The following is a 25822-nucleotide window of genomic DNA, read 5'->3' as shown; positions in this document are numbered from 1 at the left end:
GGAGGGAGAGGTCCAGGGATGAGAGTGGATTGATATTGCTGGGGGTGGTGTGGAAAGATGGTATTTCTAACCAGAAAGCTAGTCCCAATCCTGCTGCTTCTCTTTGCTTGCATCTTCAAACACTGCTTGCTCATGTTTTTCCAGATAGCATGTGTTTTTTTTTTAATAGGAGGCATGGGGTTGTGGGTCCCTGGATGCCTACATTAAAGATTTGTGAAGCCTGTAGCTGTCTGTGTCATAGGAACACATGGTTATGATGGAAGGCATTACCATACTCTCAGGACACATTGTTACTTTGCTGCTTCTGCTTCTTTTCCAGAGGCAGAAATGAACATTCTGACCCGGTGCCTTAGAGAATTCCATCCCCTGCCGGTGTGTCATTTGGATTATGTGACTCCTGCTTCTCTGAAGATGGGAATGTCACTTCTGTCATGGGAAAAGGGGTTCTGTGGGCTCTGAGTGTGGCAGGGTCACTTTTGTGGCTGTTGGGACTCTGTGGACATCTCAGTGTCCTTTCCTGTAGTAGTGGACAGAGTCTAGTTTGACCTGCCGTGCTGACATTCTGACCATGTGATTGCAGACAGTGGTGGATGGACGTGTGTCTGTGCTGAACCGTTTTTATACCGGTTCACCAGTGTTTCTGTTGGCCTCTGTATTGGTTACTTTCCTAGCCACTCTTACCAAATACTCTTTTCTCTTTTTCCTGTAAAATGGTGCAGTGTGCTCTCCACCTGCCTCCTGATAGCAGAGACAGGGCATCGTGGGAAGCCACAGCTCTCACTCAATGTGTTCGACGCTGTCCTCTTCCATGGACAGCCTGTCATGGGGAGATGTTTCTTCATACTTTCCAAAGCACCCACCACCCCCCTGCTCTGTTGTTCTCAGCTCCCAGAGTTCTTTGCTGTGGTTGTGTTTAGGGTCTTCCTTCTCGTCAGCATTTTTACTGTAGTGTACTGGGTTGGTCACCAAGATGTGGCTGGGTGTTCTGTGCGCTTCTAAGTCCTGAGTCTGTTCCCGTGTGTCTGTGGGTTTAGGCTGGCTTGCTTGGCTCATCCCCCATTGGGTCTCTTACATAGGCTCTCCCACAGTGAGGTAGAAAGCTCCAGAACTAAGTTTCTGGGTTTTTGTTTGTTTGTTTGTTTATTTTATCTCTGTCAATTCTTAATATGTTTTTCTCTCTATATTCTGAGATAATGTCTTGAATGTACTTTTTTAAAGCATTTTATTGGAATGCTGGTTGACTCTGACTTCCAACAGGTCTTTCTCTGGGTTTTGCTTCTGTGAGTGTAACATCCTACTTTCTAGTCAGACATAAATATCTAGTGTTGCTAGGCATGGGGCCTTGCCTCTGTTCTAATCCCAGCATTTGGGAATTTGAAGCAGGGGGGGGGGGCACGAGTTCAAGGTTAGCTTGGGCTACATAATGAGGCCTTGTCTCAACAACTTCATCATCCATGCCGTCTCTAGAATTCTGAAATGTTGATAGTTACATTGTTTTTAAATGTTTTAAATGTCTCATTTCTTGCAGAAATTCTTTCTTGCTACTGTAACTTTGGTCTTTCTCACAGTGGAAGCTTGCTGCTAATATCTAGTGATCCTCGAATGCCCCCACTCCCTGCGAGGCTCTGAAGGACTCATGGGAGGCACTCGTTTGTCAGCAGGTGGGACTTGCTGACAGCAGAGTGGGAATCTTGTGTTTGTAGGTGCTTTGCTTCAAATGGTTTGAGAAAAGTGTTGGAGCCCACTAGCTCTGCTGGTGGCTGTACCCAGGAGGACTGTGTAAGAGGGAGCCCACTAGCTCTGCTGGGCGCTGTACCCAGTAGGACGGTGTAAGAGATGGATTGCATCACGGACCTGGGTACCAGGTGACTGTAACTAGCAAGGGGGAGGTCTTTTGCTCCACCCCTTGGTATTGTGATAAATAGACCTTTGGAATAAAGTTCTGGGCCAGCGGATAAGGATCTAGGCCCACCCAGGTCTACCCTGTTTTCTCTCCCCTCTCTATTTCTAACTAAGTCTCTTATTCCTCATTCCTCGAGAGTTCCAGGGGTAAATAAGTGTGGGGGCTGGTCCCCCACAGAAAAGGACATTTCACATCTCTTGTTTGTGATGGGGAAGGGATGAGGCAGGTGAAGTCCAGCTGTGCTCATTCTGGGAATGCTGGCTTTCGTGGAGGCTGGCCCAGCACCCGGGTGATAGTCATGTGTGTTTGCATCCTAGGGTTCTCTGAGGTTCATGTGTATTTATGTCTTTGGGTTCTGTGCCCAAACCTGTACATACTGGTTCCTCCTGTTAGTTTCCTGGATATTCCTAAGACTACTTTTGTTTATAGCATGCATGTATAAGAACCAGAGATGATGAGAACCTGACAGGACCAAATTAGCAGAACAGTCTAGGTCCGAGGAGGCAGCAGTAGATTGTCCACGTGCAGAGGGGTTGGTACTGACGCTAGTGAGGGGCCTGGCAGGTGACATAGGTCTAGATGTAGATTTCTGATTGTCTGCATCACTTCTGCCCTTTGGGATCCCATGTACCGCTAAGCTAAGGGTCCTAGCTGCAGTCTGCTCTGGAAATACTTCCAGCTCCTCTGAGTAGCCCTTTGCAACATGAATCTTAAAATGGTCTTATTAATAAAAGATTCCTGGAGCCAGGTATTGGGGTGAATTCTGAAAGGTCAGAGAAGCAGAACAAGCCATAGCTAACCTCACTTTGACAACTCTTCATTGAATCCTGTTTCCACAAATCTTCAGACTGAAAGTTTCTGAGTCCTCATCCGAATGGTTCTCAGCTGAACTGCTGCTAAAAGCCTAAGAGCTTAAAAAGCTCTAGTTCCTGGTTTTCACACCTTACATACCTTTCTGCCATCACTTCCTGGGATTAAAGGTGTGTGTCACCATGCCTGGCTCAGTTTCCAGTGTGGCCTTGAAATCACAGAGATCCAGATGCATCTCTGCTTCTGGGATGCTAGGATTAGAGGCGTGTGCTACCAAGCCTAATCTCTATGTTTAATATAATGGCTGTTCTGTTCTCTGACCCCCAGATAAGTTTATTGGGGTGCACAATACATCAACCACAGCCCTCCATCTGTTCTTTATGTTATGGACGCACACTGAGATTGATTTCTCTGTGCACAGCAGTTCTGCTGTCCATCCCCCGTCAGCCCCTTTGTCAAATGACGTGATGTTTCTATTGCATGAACCCTAATGGGACAGTCGATGGATGAGAAGTCGATGGACAGATGTTGCTGGTGGTGATATGTTGCTTTCATGGTTCTCAAACTGTTCCCTGGATTATTGGTGCAGCATCTCCAGGGAACATGAAATTCCGTTCCTGGCCCCATTTGGGGACCAGGATGCCATGTGAGTGATCCTTGTATGTATAAGCAGCACTGGTATAGGCAGATTACAGTCACTACTGACTCATGGAGCATAATGCCCTTTGGATTCTGAAGTGGTCCCCTTTTCACGGATGACACAGACGAGGGCACCGAAGACAGCTTGTCCGGTGCCAGATCCTTATTTGTGTTCTAGACTCTGGCTTTGCTCACCACGACACTCTGCATGAGAACCATGAGATAGAAGGCAAATGCCTAATGCCGAGGCGGTGGAGCCCGGCTGACTTTTTTTTTTTTTTTTTTAAATTTCACTCCTGATTCCCCTTAGTCTGCTTGGAAGGAGTGTTTTCACCCAGAGCTGGGCACTGAGGCAGAGCCTCCCATCAACAGGTGTTCTTGTAATCGAAGAAGCTGCACAGCACCCAGGCAGCCCACCCTTGGTGTCCACACCCAACCCAGAGGTTGCAGTTCTATACACGGTTCCGGTGCATGTATGACTGCTTACAGTGACAAAGTCAAGGATCTCTGCCCATCTTATGCTGAACATGGAGGAGGCATGTGGAAATGTACAGGGAAATCCCGAGGTGTGCATCTGTCCTGTCCTGTCTGTGACTGGCCTTTGAGGAGTATTCTCAGTTCTGTCAACACTACAAGAGGAAGGCAGAAGTAGAGGGTGGGCCAACACACATAAAGACCAGCATCTCCAGATGGAAATCAGATGCTGCTGAGTGTCCTCTCTTGAGAGGCACGGGATACCACATTTTCTAAAAAGAAACCTAAGGCCATTTCTTCACAGTTCAATTGGTTGGGAATAGTTAATTGAATACTTACTTATGTTCTTGACACTCTAAAGAATGTGTCTATGTCTCTGGGGCCTGTGTCCTCTAAGAAGCATGTTAAACTGTGTAATGTCACTTCTAGTTTTTAAATGCTGCAGTGTTGATCTCTTGTACAAATTGCAAAACCTCAGACTGTTGGGAATGCCCAAGTATCATGACCCATTCGTCTCGGCATCCTGCTGCCCAGGAAGGAAGGGCATCAAGGCAGAGAGAGAGAGAGAGAGAGAGAGAGAGAGAGAGAGAGAGAGAGAGAGAGAGAGAGAGAGAAGGAGGAGGAGGAGGAGGAGGAGGAGGAGGAGGAGGAGGAGGAGGAGGAGGAGGAGGGGGAGAAAGAATGATCCTTCCTAAGAGCCTATATTTGGGAATAATATCTACTAATGTTTTAAGAGGTTAAAAAACAGGACAAAATGCCATGTACACTGGATCTATCAAAGGCCCTGAGGCTACATCCTTTCACCTCTGAGGTTAACTTTGTAACTCAGAGAGCAGGTGATCTTTGATGACAGTTATTGCCTACCCTGTGGTCCTAGAAATCTTGAGAGGCCACACAGATACCTGGCTCCCCATCACTCATTTATTCCAGACTGGGAATGTAGGATGTTGGTTTGACCCATGCTAACAGTTGTGGGTATCAGATGACAACACATCAATCGGCCGTGATATTAAGCAAGGCAGCTGACCACGGAGCATCAGCTTTTACAGCCATGATGTCACTGAGAATAGAGACTGTGCCCAAAGCATGGGAGTCATCAATATTCCTGTCCTCGGGGAGGGAAGAGCCAGAGCCAAGCTGAAGCTAATGTACAGAAGTAACATTGACAGAAAGGAAAATCTCTGAGAAATAACAGTGGATGGCCAGACCTGAGGCATTCACTAGAGGGTTGGAATACAAAACAGAGAATTTTATGAAAGTGTAACAAAAAAGCAGAGGAACAGAGTGGTAACAGTGATTAGATCCACACATCCCTGTGCCTAAGTAATGGAATTTCCAGGAAGAGGAAACAGAAAAGAAATATTAGAGTTTCTGAGAATTAGAGCGTGCGAGTCTCCGTCATCACTCAAGTAGATTTGGAGTGCAGGTCCATCAGGCCCACAGGCTTAAATTGCAGGGTGACAGTCCCTTACCTGCCCACTCTAGCTGTAATTCAGGATGAGCACATAACTTCTTTATGAATAGGAAGTAGACTATCCTTCTGCTGAGAAACAGTGAGTGTGGAGGTGCTCATTGTTGGGAAGAGACTAGACCCTGGTGTGAGGGCAGCAGCCGTCTCAGAGAGGAACTGAACCAGGTCATCACCTGTCATCAGGATGTAGATTCGGAAGCTTAGAGAGGTAACTCCATGGGATGGGAGAGAACACATAGACAGTATGGAGCAGACGTTTAGGTTTGTGGAATGGGTTCTAATGAGCATATGGAGGATCCCAACCCCCTTTGAGGCTATTCACCCTCACATAGTAGTATCTTTTGACATGGAGCCATCTAACTCGGGCCAGGGTGGTTCACAAGTGTCACGTGTGCCCCATGCCCTTAATGCTCCAGGACCTGTTTCACAAAGGGAAACAGATTCCTGTTAGTGTTTGGTTGGGTCCCAGGGCCCAATTTGGAGCTAGGCTACGAGAATCTTCGAGAGTCTCCAGGGATAGTGAGAGCTTGGCAGGAGGAAGTCTGGCCAGAGGAATGGATGAAGGAAGGAGGCAGGGAGCCCCTTACTGTTGTGGAATATTAATTTAAGATGTGTTACATTTGTTTATGCTTTGGAATATTTGTTTAATGATGCAAAAATGTGTTGCATTCCTTTATGTTGCATTTGTTTAACTCTGTGAAGCTGGGTTACTGTGCCTGTCTAAAACACCTGATGGTCCAATAAAGAGCTGAACAGCCAATAGTGAGGCAGGAGAAAGGATATGCAGGGCTGGAAGGCAGAGAGAATAAATAGGATGAGAAATCTGGGAGGAGAAAGATCAAGGAGCAAGAAAAGGAGGAGAGGAGGACTCCAGGGGGGCAGTCATCCAGCCACACAGCAAGTCACAAGAAAGAAGTAAAAAAAAAAGGTATACAGAAATAAAGATAAAAGCTCAGAGGCAAAGGTGGATGGGATAATTTAAGTTAAGAAAAGCTGGCTAGAAATAAGCCAAACTAAGACTGGGCATTCATAAACCAAACCAAACCAAACCAAAACAAACCAAAACAAACCAAAACAAAACAAAAAAACATTCATAAGAAAGAATAAGCCTCTGTGTGTGATTATTTTGGAGCTGGGTGGTGGCCCCCCCAAAAAAGTAAGAAGACAACAACTACACTTATCTCCATTTAAGACTTTCCTGTGATGGTTACCTGAGGAAATTCTAGTATCCTGTGGTTATTTGGATGAGGAGGGTTCAGGGGCAAGTGGGCTGTCAGGAATGTCCTGGTTCCAGCATGCAGGCCAAGCTGTCACAACAATGGTAGGATCTTCAGGTCGCTTACCAAGGATCCTCTGACTGTTGCCAGAACCACCGTCCTCTCTTGAGCTCTGCTCAGCACACACCCAATACACATGACTTCCGAGTCCCCAGAACATACCAGACACCCACTCGTGAGGTTTTCTGTCCGGTGTGAGGGCTCATCATGGGTAGGCAGTCTGAAGGTAAAGATGAGCTCACACCAGCAGGGGAAGGGGACGGACCTAAGAACATTCAAGAGAATTTGCTGCATGTGGACATGGGAAGGGGGAAAGCCTGGGCCGTGCTCTATTCTCGATGATGCCTATGTGGGAATGAGTGAGTGAGCTGTCACCCCAAAGGCGCTGTGAAGGGAAAGCATCGGGAAACAAGGAGACTGGGCTGAGAGAACAGGAGGTTGACTGGAGAATACTGTGATGCTGAGAGAACAAAGGTTGCTGCTAGCCAGCAGAGGCCAAGCTACACTTTGCAGAAGCCCTAGGTTTATTATCTTGAGGCAGATTCAAGCACAGAGAACTCCATGACTTGCCGATTAAGTGGCATCAGTGACACCAAGACTCCTCCCTAACTGCAATGTTTTAGCATATTATGGGTTGGATTCTGTTGCATGTTATGCATCTCAGAATATGCCTCAGCTTGGATGCAGGGTCCTAGAAGACTTTACCAAGGTAGATGAGGCCATGAGGGTGGGCTCTAATTGAATTGGAATGTCTGTTTGCAAGAAGGACCCAGGGGGACCTGCAGGAGAAAACATGTGGGTACATGCAGGAGAAGAGGAGGTGGTATGGTTGACATACATGTGAAGGCAAGACCCTGTGGGTGTGGACACACATGTATGGAAGACCATGTGAGTGTGAACACACATGTGTGGAGAGAAGACCATGTGAGTGTGGACACATGTATGAAAGGAAGACCATGTGGGTGCCTATGTATGGAGGGAAAACCATGAGCAAGTGTGAATAGTAGGCCATATTAGTGCATACATGGGGAGAGAAGACTTAGCTGGCACATACTTGTGGAGGGAAGACCATATAGAGCGATAGGGAAAAAGCCATGTGGATACAGTGGAGGTTGGTGGGATGTGGCGATAAACCCAGGGTGCCAGGAGCCATAAGGAGTACAGAGGCATAAACAGCCATTCTTGGAGTCTTTAATTGGTGTGTTACTCTTCCTATACCTTGGCTTTGGATTTCAGGCCCTCAGACTTTGTGGCAAGATGTTTAAGTGTTCTAAGCCACTCATAAGTGGCACCTGTCACATCTGCTTTGAGAGACTGATGATTTATCCAGGAGGATTTTCCCAGATCACATGGACTTCAAACAGATGAACTGTTACATTCCCTACTTCAGAGGCCAGAGGTGATGGGAGGGTCAGAGGTGGGAGGACCACTGAGTCCCTAAAGGTGTCAATGGGGGTACAGAGGAAAGCATGTGTTCTGGGTATCTAGGGACAGGCAGAGGCTACAGTCACCTGGGACTGGAGAGAGGAGGATGACGTAAGACTGCCCAGAGGTACTGCCTGGGTGGCCAGAGCCCTGTGTCTTCTCTGGGCATCACTACCCCAAAGAAAAGAGGTGTTGGGTGTCTGTACTGTTAAATGTGACTCCATGGCAGTGTAGCCTGGAGTATGTGAAATGCAGCCAGAGTCACCAGACACATGAATTCTTAATTTCCTTCAGCTTAATATTGCAGAAGTGTCAGTTTCCCTGTGGGCTTATGTTTTTGTCTTTGACCTAAGAAGGTACCTGGAGAGCAAGGAGGATTCAGGCAACTGAGACTTTGGAGTTCTTATTTAGGAAGCAGATCTCCTACTTGGAAGAATCTGCACCTACAGTCATGGTTATCAACAGGGGTCTCCTCAGAAATGTAGAATGATGGACACTCCAAGACCTTGGGTGGTACTAATGGGGACTCTTGGGGTCTTTGGATTTGTTGGTCCCTCTCTCCTGACTCTGGAGAGCAGAGCACCATGTCTCCAATTATCTTGAGCAGTTAAATGCTCTCAAAGAATAGGCAGGTTTGAACTTTTTAAAGTGCCTTTGGGCAGGCAAGATAATTTCATTCTCCTTTGCTGCCTTCTGTAAATCCTTCAGAGAGAAGGAAATAAACCCATTACGGTCCTGCCTGGCTGTTCCCTTAAGCTGGCTGCGAGGAAGTGATGTGTGCCTGGCATTTGAGAGCCTGAGGCTGTATCCAAGATTTAGTGCAGGTGTCTTACCCAGGACCACGGCTGGGAGGAGACTGTCAAGATTAGATATGGGCGCCATTTTTGAACACAAATCGTCTGCCGTTGAGAAAGTCAAGGTGAATTCTACCGTAGACTGTTTATGACTTCTTCTGGCTCCTTATATTTTCCTGTTTGGGATCCAATGAAAGCTACTTGACATGTTCCAAAAAAGGAAGAAAGAAAGAAAGAAAAAAAGATTTGAGGCTGCAGCAGCGAGGGAGTGTTGCCTCAAAGGGATCATCAGTGAGATTCCTGGAGTGTGCTGGTGGCTTTTCGGGATAGCAGCAGCTTGGGGGAGCCCTTGGGGGAAGCAGGAAGCTTCAGTATGAAGTCACCAGTGCTCCAGACCTGGTTGTCCACCTGGCTTGACCCAGAGAGCTTGACTCAGAGTGGCTGCCCCCGGGAAGGGTTGATCAGTCTCTAAGGTCACATGTCCCACGAATGTCAGAATATGTTTTTGAATTCTCATTCCATGTTTTACATAGCATTTGCTAGATACAGATTTGCTTATTGCTTTATTTGACTTGATCTTTTTGTTGTTGTTTTCAGATTTTACCCAGAGTAAAAAAAATTGTCCATGCTGTTATGTGCAGCCAATTATATTAGGATGAAAAGCATTCTTTAGTGCATGCAAGGTATTCCGAGGAAGTGGAGGAAGCCAGGTTGGCTAAGGCAGAGAAAAATTCATCTAAGTCCCCAAAAGTGGATGTCAGCCTCCTGGTGTGTTCCTGGGACACCTCTGCCACTTGTGTGGAACTCGTTGCTCTGAGGCAACACAAGCCTTCCTGGCTGACAGACAGCTCTGGACAGCTGCCACTGCTGGCCTCGGGCCCGCCGTGCCTGGTCTTGTGGAGCATGTGAGAGGTCGGCTTTTCTCTGAGTGGCTTAGGAAGCAGGAATGTACATTTCCTGTTGAGAATCCCCACTGTGGATTTTTTTCCAGCCCGTGCTTTGCAGAAGCTTTGTGTTGTAGAATTTTCTTGACGAAACAGGTTTCTGATGTCTTCACCCTGCAATCAAAGGAGAAACTTCCTTCACTTTTTGTTGCCAAGGTTAGAGTCTAAACACAGCTTTTGTTTTCTATTTCCTCACAAATATTCTGGATGAGGGATGAGAGCCGCTGAGCTTAGGTCCTCAATGAAGACCCGGCACAGTGTCCCAGCAAAGCTCCATTGTCAGGCTCTAATTGCACCTAATATTTTAAAAGCCACCAGGAAAATTGGTGTGCCCATTTCCCTGCACACAGCAGTCCCTCCAGAGCCATGTCCCAGATCTCTTAGGGCCCATTAGGGTGTACATTACCCAGTGGCAGCCACATCCCAGGAGAACCGTATACAATCAACACACTTACTTGATTAACCTGTTGGATGAAAAATGTATGTTATCAGCGTTTTCCGTAAGGGTTGATTATTGAGACCATCTTGGGTGCAATGACTTTGTGCAACACTGAATGATCTTATTAGAAAACCTCTCACAGCAGTTAATGAGATGCTTTCACCTCTGCCTGAATAACAACCAAGTGCATTTTATTTATTTGTTTTGGAACAGGTTCTGCCCGGCATCCTGCAGAAGCATTGCTGCATCTTACCAGACAGGAACACAGGTATGATCGACCTCCTCCTGGAAAGAGGCCATAGGTTCTGTGTCAGGGACACAAAGAAGCTCGGTGCTTCAGGTAGATGTCGGGTGGGCTTTTTGCAGTTGACGTTCGTGTGCATACATGATTATTTGAAAGTTGGGATACTCAGTTCTGTGTCGAGTTACAAGCTGAGTTCAGGTTGCTGTTTTTACTGGCCAAAGAAATGGATTCAGGTGTTTATAATCTTGGATTTTTATGGGAAGTTGGCTGGTTGTTTGTTTTTTTAAATCAAGTTGAATATATCACCTCCAAAGCTGTTTTGTTTGGTTATTATACTCATTTACTAGAAACAGCACTATTTGTTTTTGGCGGGTCTGGGGTGTTCGATGTCCATTGGTCATCAGGGTGGAGTTAGCCGTATGCATGTTCTCTGGGATTTCCGGGAGTCGGGCAGAGTAGGGATTCTGCGGTGGGCACGTGTGTTGTTCTGCAGCTTTGCGTCCTGGGTGGATGGTGTGGGCCGAGCGTTAAGTGCTCTGCATTGCTTTTAAGAAAATGTGTTGGGGAGAAAGAGGTCTAAGAGCCATTTTGGAGCTTGGTTGTTTTAACATTGAAAAGGAGAATGTAAGGTGTGCTATCTTGTGGATCTGTGTTTTGATTATTCGATGTAGATAGCCTCTCACTGAAGTTACTTTCATCAAAATGAAAGTCTCAGAATGCGAGGAGCAGACAGTGGATATGGCTGCTACCTCCAAAGAGCTTTGCACAGCTTGTACGTCCTTAAAATCCATTGTATCTCTGCAAATACAAGTGCGTGTTCCAGGATATATTTGGTTTTTTTGAGACAGGGTTTCTTTGTAGAACAGCCTTGGCTGTTCTGGAACTCGCTCTGTAGACCAGGCTGGCCTTGCACTCAGAGATCCACTTGCATCTGCCTCCCAAGTGCTGGGACTAAAGGTGTGCACTACCATGCTTGGCTCGTTCCAGGATATTTTTGTTGGGTATGGAACAGAGGTTTTAGATAGTTTGTCTTCTATGATGATACACAGGGGCTTGCTCTGGTGAAATTTCCACTGCCACACTATGCATATAAATAGGCTGAGGGTCCTGTTGATGTTGCATAATCAATGTAAACACAAAGGTTTGGGGCAAACAAATTTTCCTTTTTTAAAATTAAGAAATGTGGATATATTGTGTTACTGATGTCATCCTTTTCCAAAGAGTTTGTTCTTGCCACTGAGACATATTTGTATCTTATTTACTATATTTATAGAGAAACATACTTACAACACAGTTGGATGTTTTGTAAGCCTGTGTTTTCTGGCAGGCTTGGTTAGTAGTGAAGATGCAGGGCACGTCTTGTGAAGAAGAAGCACAGTGTTAGGTGTGAGGAGGACCAGGGGCCAAGTCGCTTGTGCCATCCTGCCAGCATCATCAAGGCAATGATGACAAGCTAAGGTCTGGTACATGAAGATCCCAGTGGATTTTTAGGACTGAAATGAGTTTTGGGTATTTTGAGACACTTTGCTGTATACAGAGCTTCAAGTGAGTTTGGAAGATGTTGCCATCTCAAGATGCTTTATTTTATTTTATTTTTTGGTTTTCCAAGACAGGGTTTTCAAGATGCTTTATTTTCATTTCCTAAGAATGCTGCTTATTGGCTCCTAGACGCAGGGATGCTGCCTACATTGAGCTCAGCATTTCTGGATTAAACATGGCTGGTTTTGAAATAGCATATATCACGGTTTTGGCCTAATTCAATCGCCTGTGTTAATTTTGGTGAATGAGTTAAAAAGGTAGATTAGTTCATTAACCTCTTTTCTCTTTACGACCTCACTTTGGATTTGGTTCACAAAAGAACCGAGGCACAAGTTGCGCAGTTTTTTTGCCTTTGTTGTTTTGTGAAGGAAAACCACAGGCATGATGAGGCTTTTCGAAGCACAAAGGTGAATGAAACATATCGTTGCCAGAACACGCTGAAGCTGAGGTATGGCGTGGTGGTAGAGTTTCCAGTATGTTTGTGGCCCCGGTTTAATTAAGTTTTTGCTTTCAGACACTATTTCCCTTTTCCAATTTCAGTGATTTTTAGTAATGAAACCTTTATTTTGCCTTTAGGTTGAGACCTGTGTACCTTGTAAACCCATCCAAACAGCTGTGTGCACTGGACCATGGCAGCTGACCCAGGTGGTCAGAGACATCTGTTGATAACTAGGATTCCAGTTGATGCCTCTGGCTTGAATCTAGCCACCCTTTGTTAGAATTTGCTGCCAAAATAGTACAGTTGCGTTTCTCCCTTGAAACTCATTGTTGGTAAAAGAATTACTAACTGGAAAGGAAGCGTCCGTGGTCCCAACTTCCGGGGGACCACCTGTTTCCCTCAGGACTGGTTCCTATGTACCTATATTCAAGCTGACAGGTCTTAGGTGGATGCAGACCCACAGGGCATGCTGACTGCTGGGCGAATTTATAAACTTTTCTGAACAGCAGCTTCCTCACATACATCATTTGATTATAGCTGACGATTTCCAAGATAAAAGTTAACCTTTCTTTACAATTTTATAGGCAGTCTGGTTTCAGCACTCTAAGCTACGGCTGTCTCATGTCTTTCTTAAACACTTTATGCCCTTAACTTTTGGGGCATGGGAACTTCGATTTCTGATGGAAAATGTAGCAAACAGTAAAAACTATTTAATTTTCTTCCGTTCTTCTTTCTTTGTAAGATTTGCGTATGGATGGGGAAGCTATCAGTGGCAACCAACTGGGTGGATTTCCCTTTTGGTGAGATACAGGCAGAGCAGATGCTGGCATCTGTTTAGTTCTCATGTCTGGGTTCTCTTCCTGGCTGTTGGCGGTTTGTTTCAGTGTGGTCACATGCTTTAGAGAAGTCTAGGGCACCGTTCACTTAACTCTGGCTTGGCTGTTTCAGGGTGTTTGTGTCCGTCAGGAGACAGCCTGTTCTGCCATCAAGAATGAAGACATTTTGGGAACAGATTCTTCTTGTAAAATGGCAAAAACATTCATTCCCCACAGGCCCTGACAATAACGGAGTGACAGGCCCCTCACAGACTACACACGCAGGGAGATCCAATAGGCTTTGGGCTCTATTTCATTCCAAAGTCACAGAAAGGTGACTGTGAAATATGTTCCCGTAGAAGCTGAACAGAAAGAGTTTTATGATCTTCTTCACGTGTGTGGCCGTGATTCTTGCTCCTTTGCCGGTTCATAGTGGCACTTCTGAAACACCTGAGCATTCCTGTCTGAGGTTGGCTGAGATGAGGTCAGCCAGCTTTCCTCAGCAGGATGATGCTGGGGAGGGGAGGAGCCTAGTCCCTAGTGTTTGCCAATTTCTGTGTTGTAAATTCTCCTACCATGGCCAGTTCCCAGCTCTGCTATAAACGTCCTGGGAAGAGGCTGGGAGGTGCCCATACTCTGATCAGTCCCCCAGACAGGTGGAGGCTCTGGTTTTTGGTGTGTGGTACTGACTGTGGTTAAACATGGTCTCTATGTGGTGCAGATTGCTTAGTGTATTTGGGCCGAATGGAATCTTGGATTAAAATCTAGTGTCTGAAACAGGATTCCTAATTTTACAGTATCCACATAGGTTGAGCACATAGGTTTTTTTAAATATGTGTGTGTGTGTATGTGTATGTGTGTGTGTGTGTGTGTATGTGTGTGTGTATATATATATATATATATTATATATGCATTACTCCATAGAACTTTAGAGGCCTACAGGGCAGTCAGCTTAAATTATGCATCATCAAACCATCCAAGGAATAGGAGGGCTGTTGAAATTAGAGTTACTGCTAGTGAACTTGCATATTTAGTTCAAGAAACAGAGGGGACGGACATCTTTGTTGAAATGGCAGGAAAGGGTGGTAATTTTACATCTCCTGGTTTTCTCATGAGCCTAAGGTTTTCAACAGCTTGTAATTTCACAGTAAAGAAATAAGGGGAAACCAATGAGTCAGTCGGTTCTTTTTCCCACAGCTTGGAACATGACTTGAAGTGACTGGCGGTAGGCACAATGCACCTGGCTCATACCGATGTGGCAGCCATGCTGTTTCCTGCTGTTGCAATGGATACCCTGCACAGTGGCCTTGCAGGCCTTCTGGTTTAGGGTTTTCACATTAGCATTGGCTATTGCCTGTGTAGGAAAGACACTGCCCTCCTCCGATGATAAGGACGCAGACCTCAGTTCCTGGCTTGCTCCTCTACATAGCTGCTGAACATTTTGCTGCAGCCCAGTTTGCATCTTACTCTGGGTTGGTCTGCGATGCTACAGGAACCTCAGGAAATCCTTCTATCCATGTGTTGCTGTCTAACCAAGTGCAGGGCAAAATGATGTGGATGAGGAAGAGTGTTGCCGGTGTGGGAGAAGAGGGGCCGTGGGTGACTGGTGCAGCTCCTGGGGCAAGGGCAGCAAGTACCTTGCGTGGAAGGGTCCTGGAAGGATGCGCAATGGACACAGTGGACACACAAGGACACAGAGTGCCAAGTGATGCCATTTTTAATGTCACGGGTTGGAGGTTTATTCTTTGAAAGGCCAAATGCTTCAAGTGAGCTTTTGCTCCCCCAGTTACTGCAATTATTTATACTACCTTTTCATTTTCAAAAAGGAATTGAGGTTGTACAAATAGAATGCCATATGATATGATTCATAAACTAAGAATAACGAGCTCTGAGCTAAATGGAGAAAGTAAACGCTGTAAGCTGTGGAGATTCGCCTTCTCTTGTCTCCTAGCACCCTGTGCCGTTGTGGAGTGAACAGAACACTCGTGTTCCTGCTCTCCCCCCCTTTGTCCACCAGCCAAAGATAGAAGAAAACCCTCTTATGCATCAAAGGCCTTAATTTCATAAACTGCCAACGACTCTATCAGAAAATTGCTTGTGCTACAAAATTACTGCCAGAATGTAAGGCTATAGGTCAGTAGTTTAGGACAAAAATTTGGTTTATTCAATGTGGCTTTTCATCACCTATAGGGTCTCATTGTATATTATATGGCAGTTTTCCATTAAAGTGGAGAACTGTGCGCCTCAGTAGAAATGCAGCCCAGAGTGAACTGTGTTCAGCCCCATCTCTGCAATGGTCTCCTGTATGGAACCTGAGAGGTTGGCCCCATAGATCTGTGTACTCTTCACTTAGGGTCCTTGTTGGTGGTGACTTGGTGTGAAGGTGAGAAGCCATGAGGCCCAAGGTCAAATGCTCTTAATTCTTCTCCTTTGAGAGGTTTCAGTCTCACCCTGTAGTTTGAACAATGTGCCTTAATAATATCCCATGAGGTCACTAGGCCACCCTGTGCAGGCCACCACAGCTCTCTGTGGCTAGGAGTAGCCAAGTTAACTTCCTGAGGAGGCTCTCAGCTTGTCCTGCCTACAGTTTCCTGTTTGAGAAAGTGAGAGAAGATGATTCTTACCCTGTGTCACTGTTCTTTCCAAGCCTAAGTGGATGAATTCTAATCTTAGCACCGTGTGTTTGACTAACATCTCAGAATGTACTCCAGGTAATTGAGAGGAAGTGACCATGCAGTTCAAGGTGCTCTAGAGTTTTTCAAAGCTCTTTAGGCTGAAAAAAAAGTACATAGGCAAGAGGTTTCTTAGGATGATCCTTGTAGTTGGATACTCTGAAGTCCACTGTGGGGCTGACAGATTTCCTCCGGGAGTCTCATCCCTGTTTCCATCCATGCTCTTTTAGAAAACCCTACTATCTTAGGAATATCTCAGGAGGCTCTCTGCTTCAGGGGGAACACTATGGAGCATCTCGGTGCAGCACTGCACAGCCCACCCCCACCCTGCTGGCATCTGGTGCCATGTGACTGATACACAACTCACTTCTAGATAAACAGTAAACATATACACTATACACCCTGTCTGCAGTTTCTCCATGTCTACCATGCTCTACATCACCCACTGCTCTGTACCTTTGTACCTCTGTCCATGGTGTATTAACCATCTCCTTGCCTCATTGAACACTCCCTATTCTTTCTCCTAATTATACCATATTTTTTCTACCCCTTCATTTATAAGCTACCTTAAAGTCATGGTAGTGTACGTCTAGATCATGTGCATTCAGACACACACACAACTTGTGACAAAGATGAAGGACGACACCATCGTTACAGCAGATCACCAGGTATGGTCTAACCTCTAAGGCACCAAAGATGGGGGGTGGCCTTAGGTGCAGTGCCTCTTATTTTTGCATAAAAATGTTGGTCTCTCTTGAGGCATGGATATAAAATGGAAACCTAGCAGTTCTCTCTCTCTTCTTAATTGGTTGGGCCAAGCTCCCGGAGAGCTGGGTTAGTCAGCTTACACAGGTGACTTGAGTAGCCCATCCTAGGACTTGGCCATGTTCCTCATCAGGAACAGGAGGGGCTGTCCTTCTGGACTTGGCAACTGTGGCAGAAGAAGGGCTAAGAGGAAATGTGGAGGTGTTCATGGGCTTTTAGAATCTCCAGGTTCTCATAGCTTGCCACTCAAGTGAGAGTAGGAAGGACACATCCATCCGTGTTTGGATGCGGAGCACTGAAGTTGGAAAATGGCTTCAAATCACTGCTAAGGATTTGGGGGTTTGCATATGAGCATCATTTCCAAAGGTGCTACAGGGGATGGGCAATGGGCACGAAACAGAAGAGGAGTGTGTGGGTCCAGGGTGGGTGGAAAGGGTTAATACATCCCTGGTTTTTGTGATGCTGTGGCTGTGGCATGGCCTCCACACCCTGGGCTGTGCTCAGATAAATGTTCCTTTTATTGGTTAATACAATAATGGAATGCTAGAGGCTGCTCAGACTCTTGGTACCAAGTCTCTCCAGATGTAGAGGGTCCCCTTAAAGTTAAGGGGGGCTTCCTCATGGGACACACATAGTTAGAAGCCTTGAGCTATTGCAGCACTTTCCATGGGTAGGAATTTGCCTCAGAGTGTTGGACAGGGCAAACATATTCTACCCTGACTGAGCAAAACTGCCAATTGTGGTGTTTGAAGAAAGCTAAGTTGGCCTTGTAGGCATAAAAAAAAATATGTAGAGGGGGCATGTGTGAATGAAGTAATTGTGGGCCTCACAGGATCCCCATGAATGTACCATGCAGGAGCCTGCAGCATAGAACCCGGCCTGCCGGCTATGTAAGGTGTAGGAGAACCAGTCCTGTGATTCAGGATGAGGTTGCTGTGGATGTGTGAAGATGCCCCAGTCAACAGTGTCTGTGTCTCTGTTTCTTCATGTTTGCACTGGTGTCTCTGACACTCTCTTACTGGGACCTAAACTTCCGAGCCAGTTCCTGTACCTCCCACAATGTGTTCTCCTAGGAAACTTTATCTCTCATCTAGTTATAGGTGCTCTATGTGGGGTGCTAGGAATCTAACTTGGATCCTCTGCAAGCCCAGTAAGTGTTCTTAGCCACTGAACCATCTCTCTAGTTCCCTTGATTCAGTTTATAGATAAGCTTAAAATGGCCCTAGGTACCACCTGGTATGGAGACCCGGATGTCCACTGTAGATTCCTTGAATGGTGAGACCTTGGTTCCCATGGCCATGGCCACACCCAGCTTAGCATGCTGAGCTTCCCTCCCTTACCACTGAGCTGCGGCTTCACCGAAAGACAGTGATGGATTTCCCACGGGGGCTGGCTTATTTAATAGCACAGTCTCATTGCTCAACAGTTTTCAGGCGACGCATAAATCACACTCACACCACTTGATTTATAGCAGCCATTTCCTCAGGTAGGAGTTGGGGTTAATTTGCAGAGATATTAAGGACTGATGCACAAATAATGAAACTGAGAAGGGAAAGCGTTTCTCACGGCAACGTGAAGCTGAGACTTTTGAAGTTAAAAGGCAGTGGGCCTGGTCTGGGCACTAGCAGCCTGGGGTCTAGTATGTGTGGTAACTGTGTGGCATGTTCCCACGAATCTGTTACGTGACACATCCTATATTGTGGCACAGACTGGAAGAAATCGTGAGACCTCCCTCAGGTGTCCCTGTGGCTGTGGATGGGATTTGTCTATGTCTGAATTGGCAGACAGCCTTTTCTGGAGCTGTTGCAATGGCCTGGTGTCTCTGGAGAGTTCCGAGAAGGACCTGGAGGAGAATAGGCACAGGAGCGCTGCACTGATGTCAGAAACTTTCCCTGTCATCACCGGGTCCCTTTCACCCAGGAGGGGGTGGTGCCCAACGGCTTCTCATTACATTCAGAATGAAGTCTCTACCTGAAGTTCCAGGTTCTGAAGAGTCTGTGTAGGATATTTTCTGGGAGGAAACAGTTGGTGACATTCAAGCGTGTCTCTGGAAAGTCTCAAGCAGGGCTTCCACAGTTGAGAGGCTTCTGACTAATCTGCTCGACTCCTGGAGGTAGGCATGTGGAAGGAGGTATTAGGAGCATTTTAACTCAGCCACATAGAACAGGTGCTTGTAACAGAGGCCTAGGGCCTGATGCTAGAGAGTGAGGTGTGGGAGAAAAGTGAACTAATTATGGCGAGGCCCTGTAGAGAGGGCATGGAGAAAAACAAAATCAGTGCGGGACGGCCAGCATCGGGGGCCTGTTGGATGCTGTGGAGTGAAGGTAGTGGTTTTGGGCAGGCTGAAGTTGCCCCTGTATTTCAGTTCAGATCAGAAAAAAAAAATCCTCTTCTAAAGAGAGGGCTTGCCTACGTGTTCTTAGAGAGAATGAGCAGCACTAGTCACGCTGCTCTGGGATCTGCAGCTGCCGGGATCTGCCACAATCGAGCATCAGTTGCAGCGAGTGCCTCAGATGTGCGAGCCGATGAGAATGTGCACTCAGAAGCAGGGCTCACAGTGAGACCTCTAGGATTTGCTTCCCTCAGCAATACACCCAGGATTGGTTTAGCTGGGTCATAGAGTCATCCTAGCTTTAGGTTTTTGAGGAACCTCCAAATTGATTTCCACAGCGTCTCCAACAGTTTACACTCCCACCAGCAGTAAGTGAAGATTCCTCTTTTTCCAGCATTTGCTGTTCATTTTCATGATCATAGCCATCCTGATTGCTGGAGATGGAGTCTTATTTCCCTGCTAGCTGAAAACGTTGAGCATTTTTTCATATATACCTTGGCCATCTGTACGTCTAAACTTGAAAAGTGTTCAGTTCGTTTACCCATTTAATAATTGGATTACCTGCTCCTTTGTTACTAAATTGTTCTTAGTTCTTTTTATATCTAGCTATTAGTCCTCTGCTGGATGAATGGCTGGCAATGATGTTTCCTGTTCCGCGGCTGTCTCTTTGTTCTCTTGATTCTTTTGTTGTAAGGAAGGTTTTTAATTTGATGAAATTCCATTTGTCAGCCCTTGCTATGATTTTGTGAGCTATCAGAGTCCTATTCAGTAAGTCACCGTTCACGTTGTGTATTGAAGTGTTTCAGTGGAGACACCTGCATACCGATGTTTAGTGCTTCCCTATTCACAATAGCCATGTCATGGAATCTAGCCTAGGTGTCTGTCAGCGGAAGAATGAATGAAAAATGTGGCATATGCACACACAATAGAGCATTACTTGGCCATAAAGAAGAACTAAATCATGTCATTTACAGGAAAATGGATGTAACTAGAGACTATCATGTTAAGTGAAATCAGACAGACTCAGAGAGAGAAGTACCCTGTATTTTTCCACATTTAGTCTCCGCATAGAAAAAGAAAGATGAGGTAGAAAGGGGACCATAGGGGAGAAGATCAGTGGGAGATGGGAGGGAAAGGGGACGTATCAGGGATGGGAATGATCAGAGTGCATGATCTGCATACAAAGTCGCCAGTGAAGCCTTTGTGCAATCAGCGTGTAAGCATTAGCAAAAAGAAAGTGCCTCTCTGTAGTCATCTATGGGAGACTGTCCCTGGGAGCCACATTAGCCCTAGAGTCCTGAGCTGTTTGATGTTGGGTGCTCTAGAGAGTTAACCCCAGGTGTGGTACCCCATGGGACTTTGTCCTTGGGGTTGTGTTTCGTAGTGAGACCTTTGTACCAATACCTGTGACTGCTGGTGCTGTCCTGAGATATGACGGAGAGCCCTGTGCCTAGACATGGGTGGAGGCAGCCAGGATGTACTTGTGGGGTCTGGGTGGTAGTCAGAGTTAAGAAAGGAGGGGCATCACTGGGATGAACAGCAGCCAGGTGCAGTGGAGCCTACTGGGATTACTTGCTGAGGTATTCACAAGTGCACCCTCTAGGTATTATCTTGTCGGCCCCAGGAAGGTCTCTGTTTATTATATTTGGGCTCCTGGGAACAACTGTGAGCTGTTTACATTTTCATGATGATGGAGTGTCAGGGGCATGCTGGCCTTGGCAGCAGGCCTCAGTGTAGGAAGCTTTGCATTTACATGTCAGTGGGCGGCGATCTGGACTGAGATGCATTGGCCAAGACAGGGAGCTGTCATGTGGGATGCTGGAAGAGGTGTCACTAGGGAGACCAGGGAACCTGCACAGCCCTATGGATCTGGTAGATAGAGTTCCCTGAGGAACCCAGGATGTCCACATGGTAGGTAAGATTATCCCGTGATCTTTCTTTGAAAGTGTGTTGATCAGAATTCTTGAGAGAAGTGGGGCAGCCAAGGTTGTGTGTGTGTGTGTGTGTGTGTGTGTGTGTGTGTGTGTGTGTGTGTGTATGTAGTGGGTGTGTGAGGGTGTGGAATGTGTGTGCTTGTGTATAGCTGTGTGTGATACACCTGTACACATCCTGGAGGGAGCAAGGAAGGGGTTTGCCTCTGATATCGTTGCTGCCGTAATCCAACCCCAGCTCAGCAGAGAGCGTCCTTTGAGCCTGGGTCTTCTGGTCAGTGAAGAGCAGCTTGTAACATGCCTTTAATCTTCTGTTTCTAATGCTTTTAGGCCCAGAGCTTTGCTGATTCTGGGGTGGTCTCATCCCGGGTCAGCTAGTTCCCAGAGATTCCCAAGGGACTGTCGACACTATTATCTTTCACAGCGACACTCTTAGCCAGGACACTCACCTCTTCCTTGTGGGAGGACACTGGGGTTTACTGTCCATTTGTCCCACGGTGCTCACTCTGCCCTCTGTCTGGGGCCTATACTCCTCTGTCCCAGTTCCTCATATCCCTCTGAGACTATTCAACTAGACGGTCCCACCTACCTGCTAGCCCTGCTGTACCCACTCCGTTCTGAGAAGCCATGGCCAAGGCTCTTGTCAGCATTTCCCCTCTCCTTGCTGCCTCCCATCTGCCTCCTGCTTCCCCATGTGGTCTAAATGGCCCCCTCCTCAGGAGAAGCTTTGCTGTGGACAAACAGGAAGTTACAGTGGGTAGCTGGCCAGTGACCAGGAGCCTGGATCAGAGCTGAGCAAGTGGGCAGGAGGAGGCAGACTAGCTGGCCGTGCACCATGTGGGGGTGGAGTCCGTGAGCCTGTCAGGAAGATCATTGGTGTTGGCATGTGGGGCAAGGCTGGAAACAAGACTTGGCATCAAAGGAGAGAAGGTATCTCCTCCTCAGCTAGGCTGGCTCTAGGCTACAGCCCAGGAAGCTCCTCATATACCGGGGAAGCTGCATGATGTAGGGGGCCCAGCACTATCAGGACCGAGCCAGGAAGAGGGAGTGGGGTTTACTTGAGCAAAAGCTGTTCTGTTTAAGCTGAGTGAAGAGCCCAGGACCAAGGGCTTGCATGCTATGAAGGAACGGCCGGGGAATTGGAAAGAAGTGGGTGATGGACATTCCCGGGGCTGGCAAGGTTGAGGAAGGTGGATGCTCTGTGGGAACGTCCTTTTGGAGGTAGGCACATTGCCTTCAGAAAGGATCTACTATAGGGAATTCTTATTGACTGAAAATAACAGTGAAATGGTAATGGTACTCAACTCAGTAGGTTCTGTTGCTGCAGCAAATCTTTGGTTACCTAACTGTGTTAATTGAATGGTTGAAAGTAACTGGAGGTGCTAAGGATCAGGTCTTCAGGCTCTTGAGTCTGCTCGCATGTGTAAGGTAAACACTCGGGAAAAGTATGTGCAGGACGCCACGGGGTAGCTGGCTCAGTCTCAGAGCAGCCGAGGGCTGACTCTAACCCTCCCCCACTCAGGCAGATCCCTGGGTGAGGTTCTGACCTCTGCAGCTGAGGTTTCCCTAAGTGGAACATAATAACATAATAGCAAGGCGTTTCTTCTTCTTTTTCTCCCTTTCCTTCTCCTTCTTCTCCTTCTCCTCCTACTTCCTCCTCCCCCTCTTTCTCCTCTTCCTCTTCATTCTCTTCCTCCTCCTCCTCTTCTCCCTCCCTCCCCTCCCCTCCTCCTTTAATTCTTCTTTCATGTATTACATTCTGAACAGTTTCCCCTCCCTCTACTCCTCCCAACCTGCCCCCACCTCCCATCTCTGACTCCAACTCCATTTCTCATAAAAAAAAAAAAAAAAGAGCAGGCCTCCCAAGTATATCAACCAGACATGGCATAAGAAGTTACAATAAAACTAGACAGACACAAACCCTCATATAAAAGCTGGGCAAGGCAACCCAATAGGAAGAAAAGGGTCTCTAAAACATGCAAAACAGTCAGAGACATCCCTGCCTCCACTGTTAGGAGTCCCACAAGAACACCAAGCTACACAACCATAACATATATGCAGAGGTCCTAGGTCAGACCCATACAGGCTCCCTGATTTTCAATTCAGTCTCTGCGTGCCCCTGTGATCCCCACTTAATTGATTCTGTGGGCCGTGTTCTCTTGGTGTCTTCGACCCCTCTGACTCCTACAATCCTTCCTTCCCCTCTTTCTTGGGGTTTCCTGAGCTCTACTTAGTGTTTGGCTGTGGATCTGCATCTGCTCCCATCAGTTGCTGGATGATGCCTCTCTGATGACAATCGGGCTAAGGCACAGAGTATAGCAGAATGTCATTAAGAATCATGTCATTGACTTTTTGTTTTGCCAGTTGTGTTTGGTTCTATCCTGGATCTCTGGGCTGTCCTGCCTCTTAACAGGGGAGCTGGGGCTGTGAGAGCAAGGTGTGAGGTATTATCACTCAGAGAAGTATGCCATGACTGCTTGTTGCTCTGTGTTCTCACCACATATGCAGATGGAGAGACATGGAGATGTGGGTCAGAGTTGGGAATTTTCCTGCTCACAGACAGGACCAGGACATAGACATATGGAGCCATCAAGGGGACAGAGTCACAGTCAGGTGTGTCAGGTCACCACACAGCACTTGAACCCACCCACTGACATGATCACGAAGGTACACGTGTGTCAGAAAGGGTGCCAGCAGCCATGGAGGCCTAAGGACTCTCCCAGGTGCTCAGTCAGCTCTGATGGTATGAGGCAGTGTGATGTTGTGGAATGTGGGACACCCTGATGCCTGGCACAGCCAAGGGAAGGGGCTTTCCAAGCAAGCAGGGTAGTGGGGGAAGGAACCCACTCTTCCCTCTCACTGGAATAAGCAAGAAAAAGCTGTGTTAAGGCACGTTAAAACTCTGGCTACCCTGAGTTGTGAGAATTCCTGATGTTACTAGGAACTCTGTAGATTAGTGTGTGTGTCAGGTCACCACACAGCACTTGAACATACTGACATGATCAGGAAGGTACATGTGTGGCATAAAGGGTGCCAGCAGCCATGGAGTCCTAAGGACTGTTGCTGTTTTTAGACCCCCCCCCCCCCCCCGCTTCTGATGATGTCTCCCCCCCCCTCCCTCCCTCTCTCCCTCTCTCTTTCTCAAGTTCTCTAGGACCCTCCCTGGCCCTTCATAGATGTCATGGTGAGATGTCCTCTCTCCCAGTTCTTTTCCTGTTGCTGTGATAAAAATACCCCAACAGCTTAAGAGACAAAGGGTTTATCTGGCTCACAGTTCCCAGTTACAGACCATCATTGTGAGGGAGTTGAGGCAACAGGAACTTGAAGCAGCTAGCCATACCCCATCTACAGTCAAGAGTGTATTGGTGAAATTATTAAGGCCACTCCACATAGTTAAAAGGGAGATTTATTTAGTGGTGTAACTTACAAATGAAGGGATAGGTAGGTTGCAGGGTCTGGGAAAGACACAGCACAGTCTGGCGGTGTTCTTTGGAGAACTCTGCTCGGTCTACCTCCAGCGTCCAGGGTTCAGGAACCAAGAGAGATGGCGCATCCGGATCTCAGGTCTTCAGCATCCTCTCTTGGCCCTGCCTTATAGGCGTGACAGTTACCGAAGCCTCATTGGGGGTTGGAACTTCCAGATCAAGGTTGGAATGGCTACCCACTACAAGAGTGGAAAGCCGTGAATGAATGCATATATGCTAGGGTTTGGTTAGTTTTCTCTTTTTTAAAAATAATAGTTTTTTTATTCTCTGAGAATTTCATACTTGTATGCAATGTATGTTGATAATAGCCACCATCTTTCTCTATGTAACCCTTTCTGGCCTCTTCAAACATACCTTCTTCCCAATTTTTTCTTCTTCTTCTTCCTCCTCCTCTTCTTCTTCTTCTCCTCCTCCTCCTCCTCCTTCTTCTTCCTCTTCTTCTTCATCATATCATCATCATTACATCATCACCACCATCATCACATCATGATCATCATGATCATCACATCATCACATTATCATCATATCATCAAATCATCATCATCATCATATCACCATCATCATCATCATATCATCACATCACCACATCACCATCACATCATCATCATCATCTTTTTCTTTTTAATGTATTCCCTCCAGGATCCCAAGCCCAGAGAATGATGCTGCCCACAGAGGGGGTGGTTTCCAAGAATGAGTCTTTGTAGGCTTCTACTATAGAAAAGTTTACTCCAGGGGACAGAACTTCAGGCTTCAGAGCTCTGATTGTTTTGTGTGATGTTTAAGTCTGCCATACTTGCTAACAGTGACTTCTGCTGTGTCCTCTTGGGCGATATGAGTGTCTAGGTCACACCTCCACTCTGAGGCCATCACCTCCTGGGTTCTAGGTATAGATCAGAGCTCTTCTTTTTTCCTTTAGGGTCTTGTAGCCAGAAAGATATCACTCCACCTGGACTTCATTGTGGTGGCTGCCAGCAGCATATAGTTATGGGGGCCCTGACACATGGCCCCACAGATTGAGAAGTTCTATCAGGACAAAATACACACAGCCTCCAAAGACTTAGCATGGAAACATATAAGTAGTAATATTTCATGCAGGTTCCATGTTAAAATGATGATATTTTGGGGCTGGAGAGATGGCTCATCAGTGAAAAGCACTTTCTGCTCTTGCAGAGGACTCAGGTGCAGTTCCTAGCTCGCACATGGCTCAACCATCTGAAACTATAGTGTCTAAGAAATTCAACACCCCCTTTCTGGCCTCTGTAGGCACCAGGCATGGGCACGGTGCATATACATACATGCAGACAAAACACTCCGTACATACAAAATAAATAACTTTTGGAAGAGATGATGATATAGTGAATGCATTATATTAAAATAAAACTTACTCGAGTTACTCTATCCCTGCATCCCTTTACTTTTGAATG

At 46.6% G+C, this 25822-nt stretch overlaps 1 protein-coding gene across 5 annotated transcripts in view; it reads left to right on the top strand.

Moving 5' to 3' along the window:
* Dlgap2 (DLG associated protein 2) overlaps positions 1–25822 on the top strand; it is a 746370-nt gene that overhangs the window by 158344 nt on the left and 562204 nt on the right. For all 5 annotated transcript variants that reach the window (XM_076553682.1, XM_042262958.2, XM_076553680.1 and 2 more), the window contains one exon: positions 10390–10444. In XM_076553682.1, the coding sequence (XP_076409797.1) occupies positions 10390–10444 (55 nt within the window). The remainder of the gene's footprint in view (positions 1–10389; positions 10445–25822) is intronic.

This window comes from Peromyscus maniculatus, chromosome 17 (assembly GCF_049852395.1).
Source record: "Peromyscus maniculatus bairdii isolate BWxNUB_F1_BW_parent chromosome 17, HU_Pman_BW_mat_3.1, whole genome shotgun sequence".
Taxonomy (NCBI): domain Eukaryota; kingdom Metazoa; phylum Chordata; class Mammalia; order Rodentia; family Cricetidae; genus Peromyscus; species Peromyscus maniculatus.
Note: the sequence above shows the minus strand (reverse complement) of the source record. Positions and strands in the feature narration are given on the sequence as shown.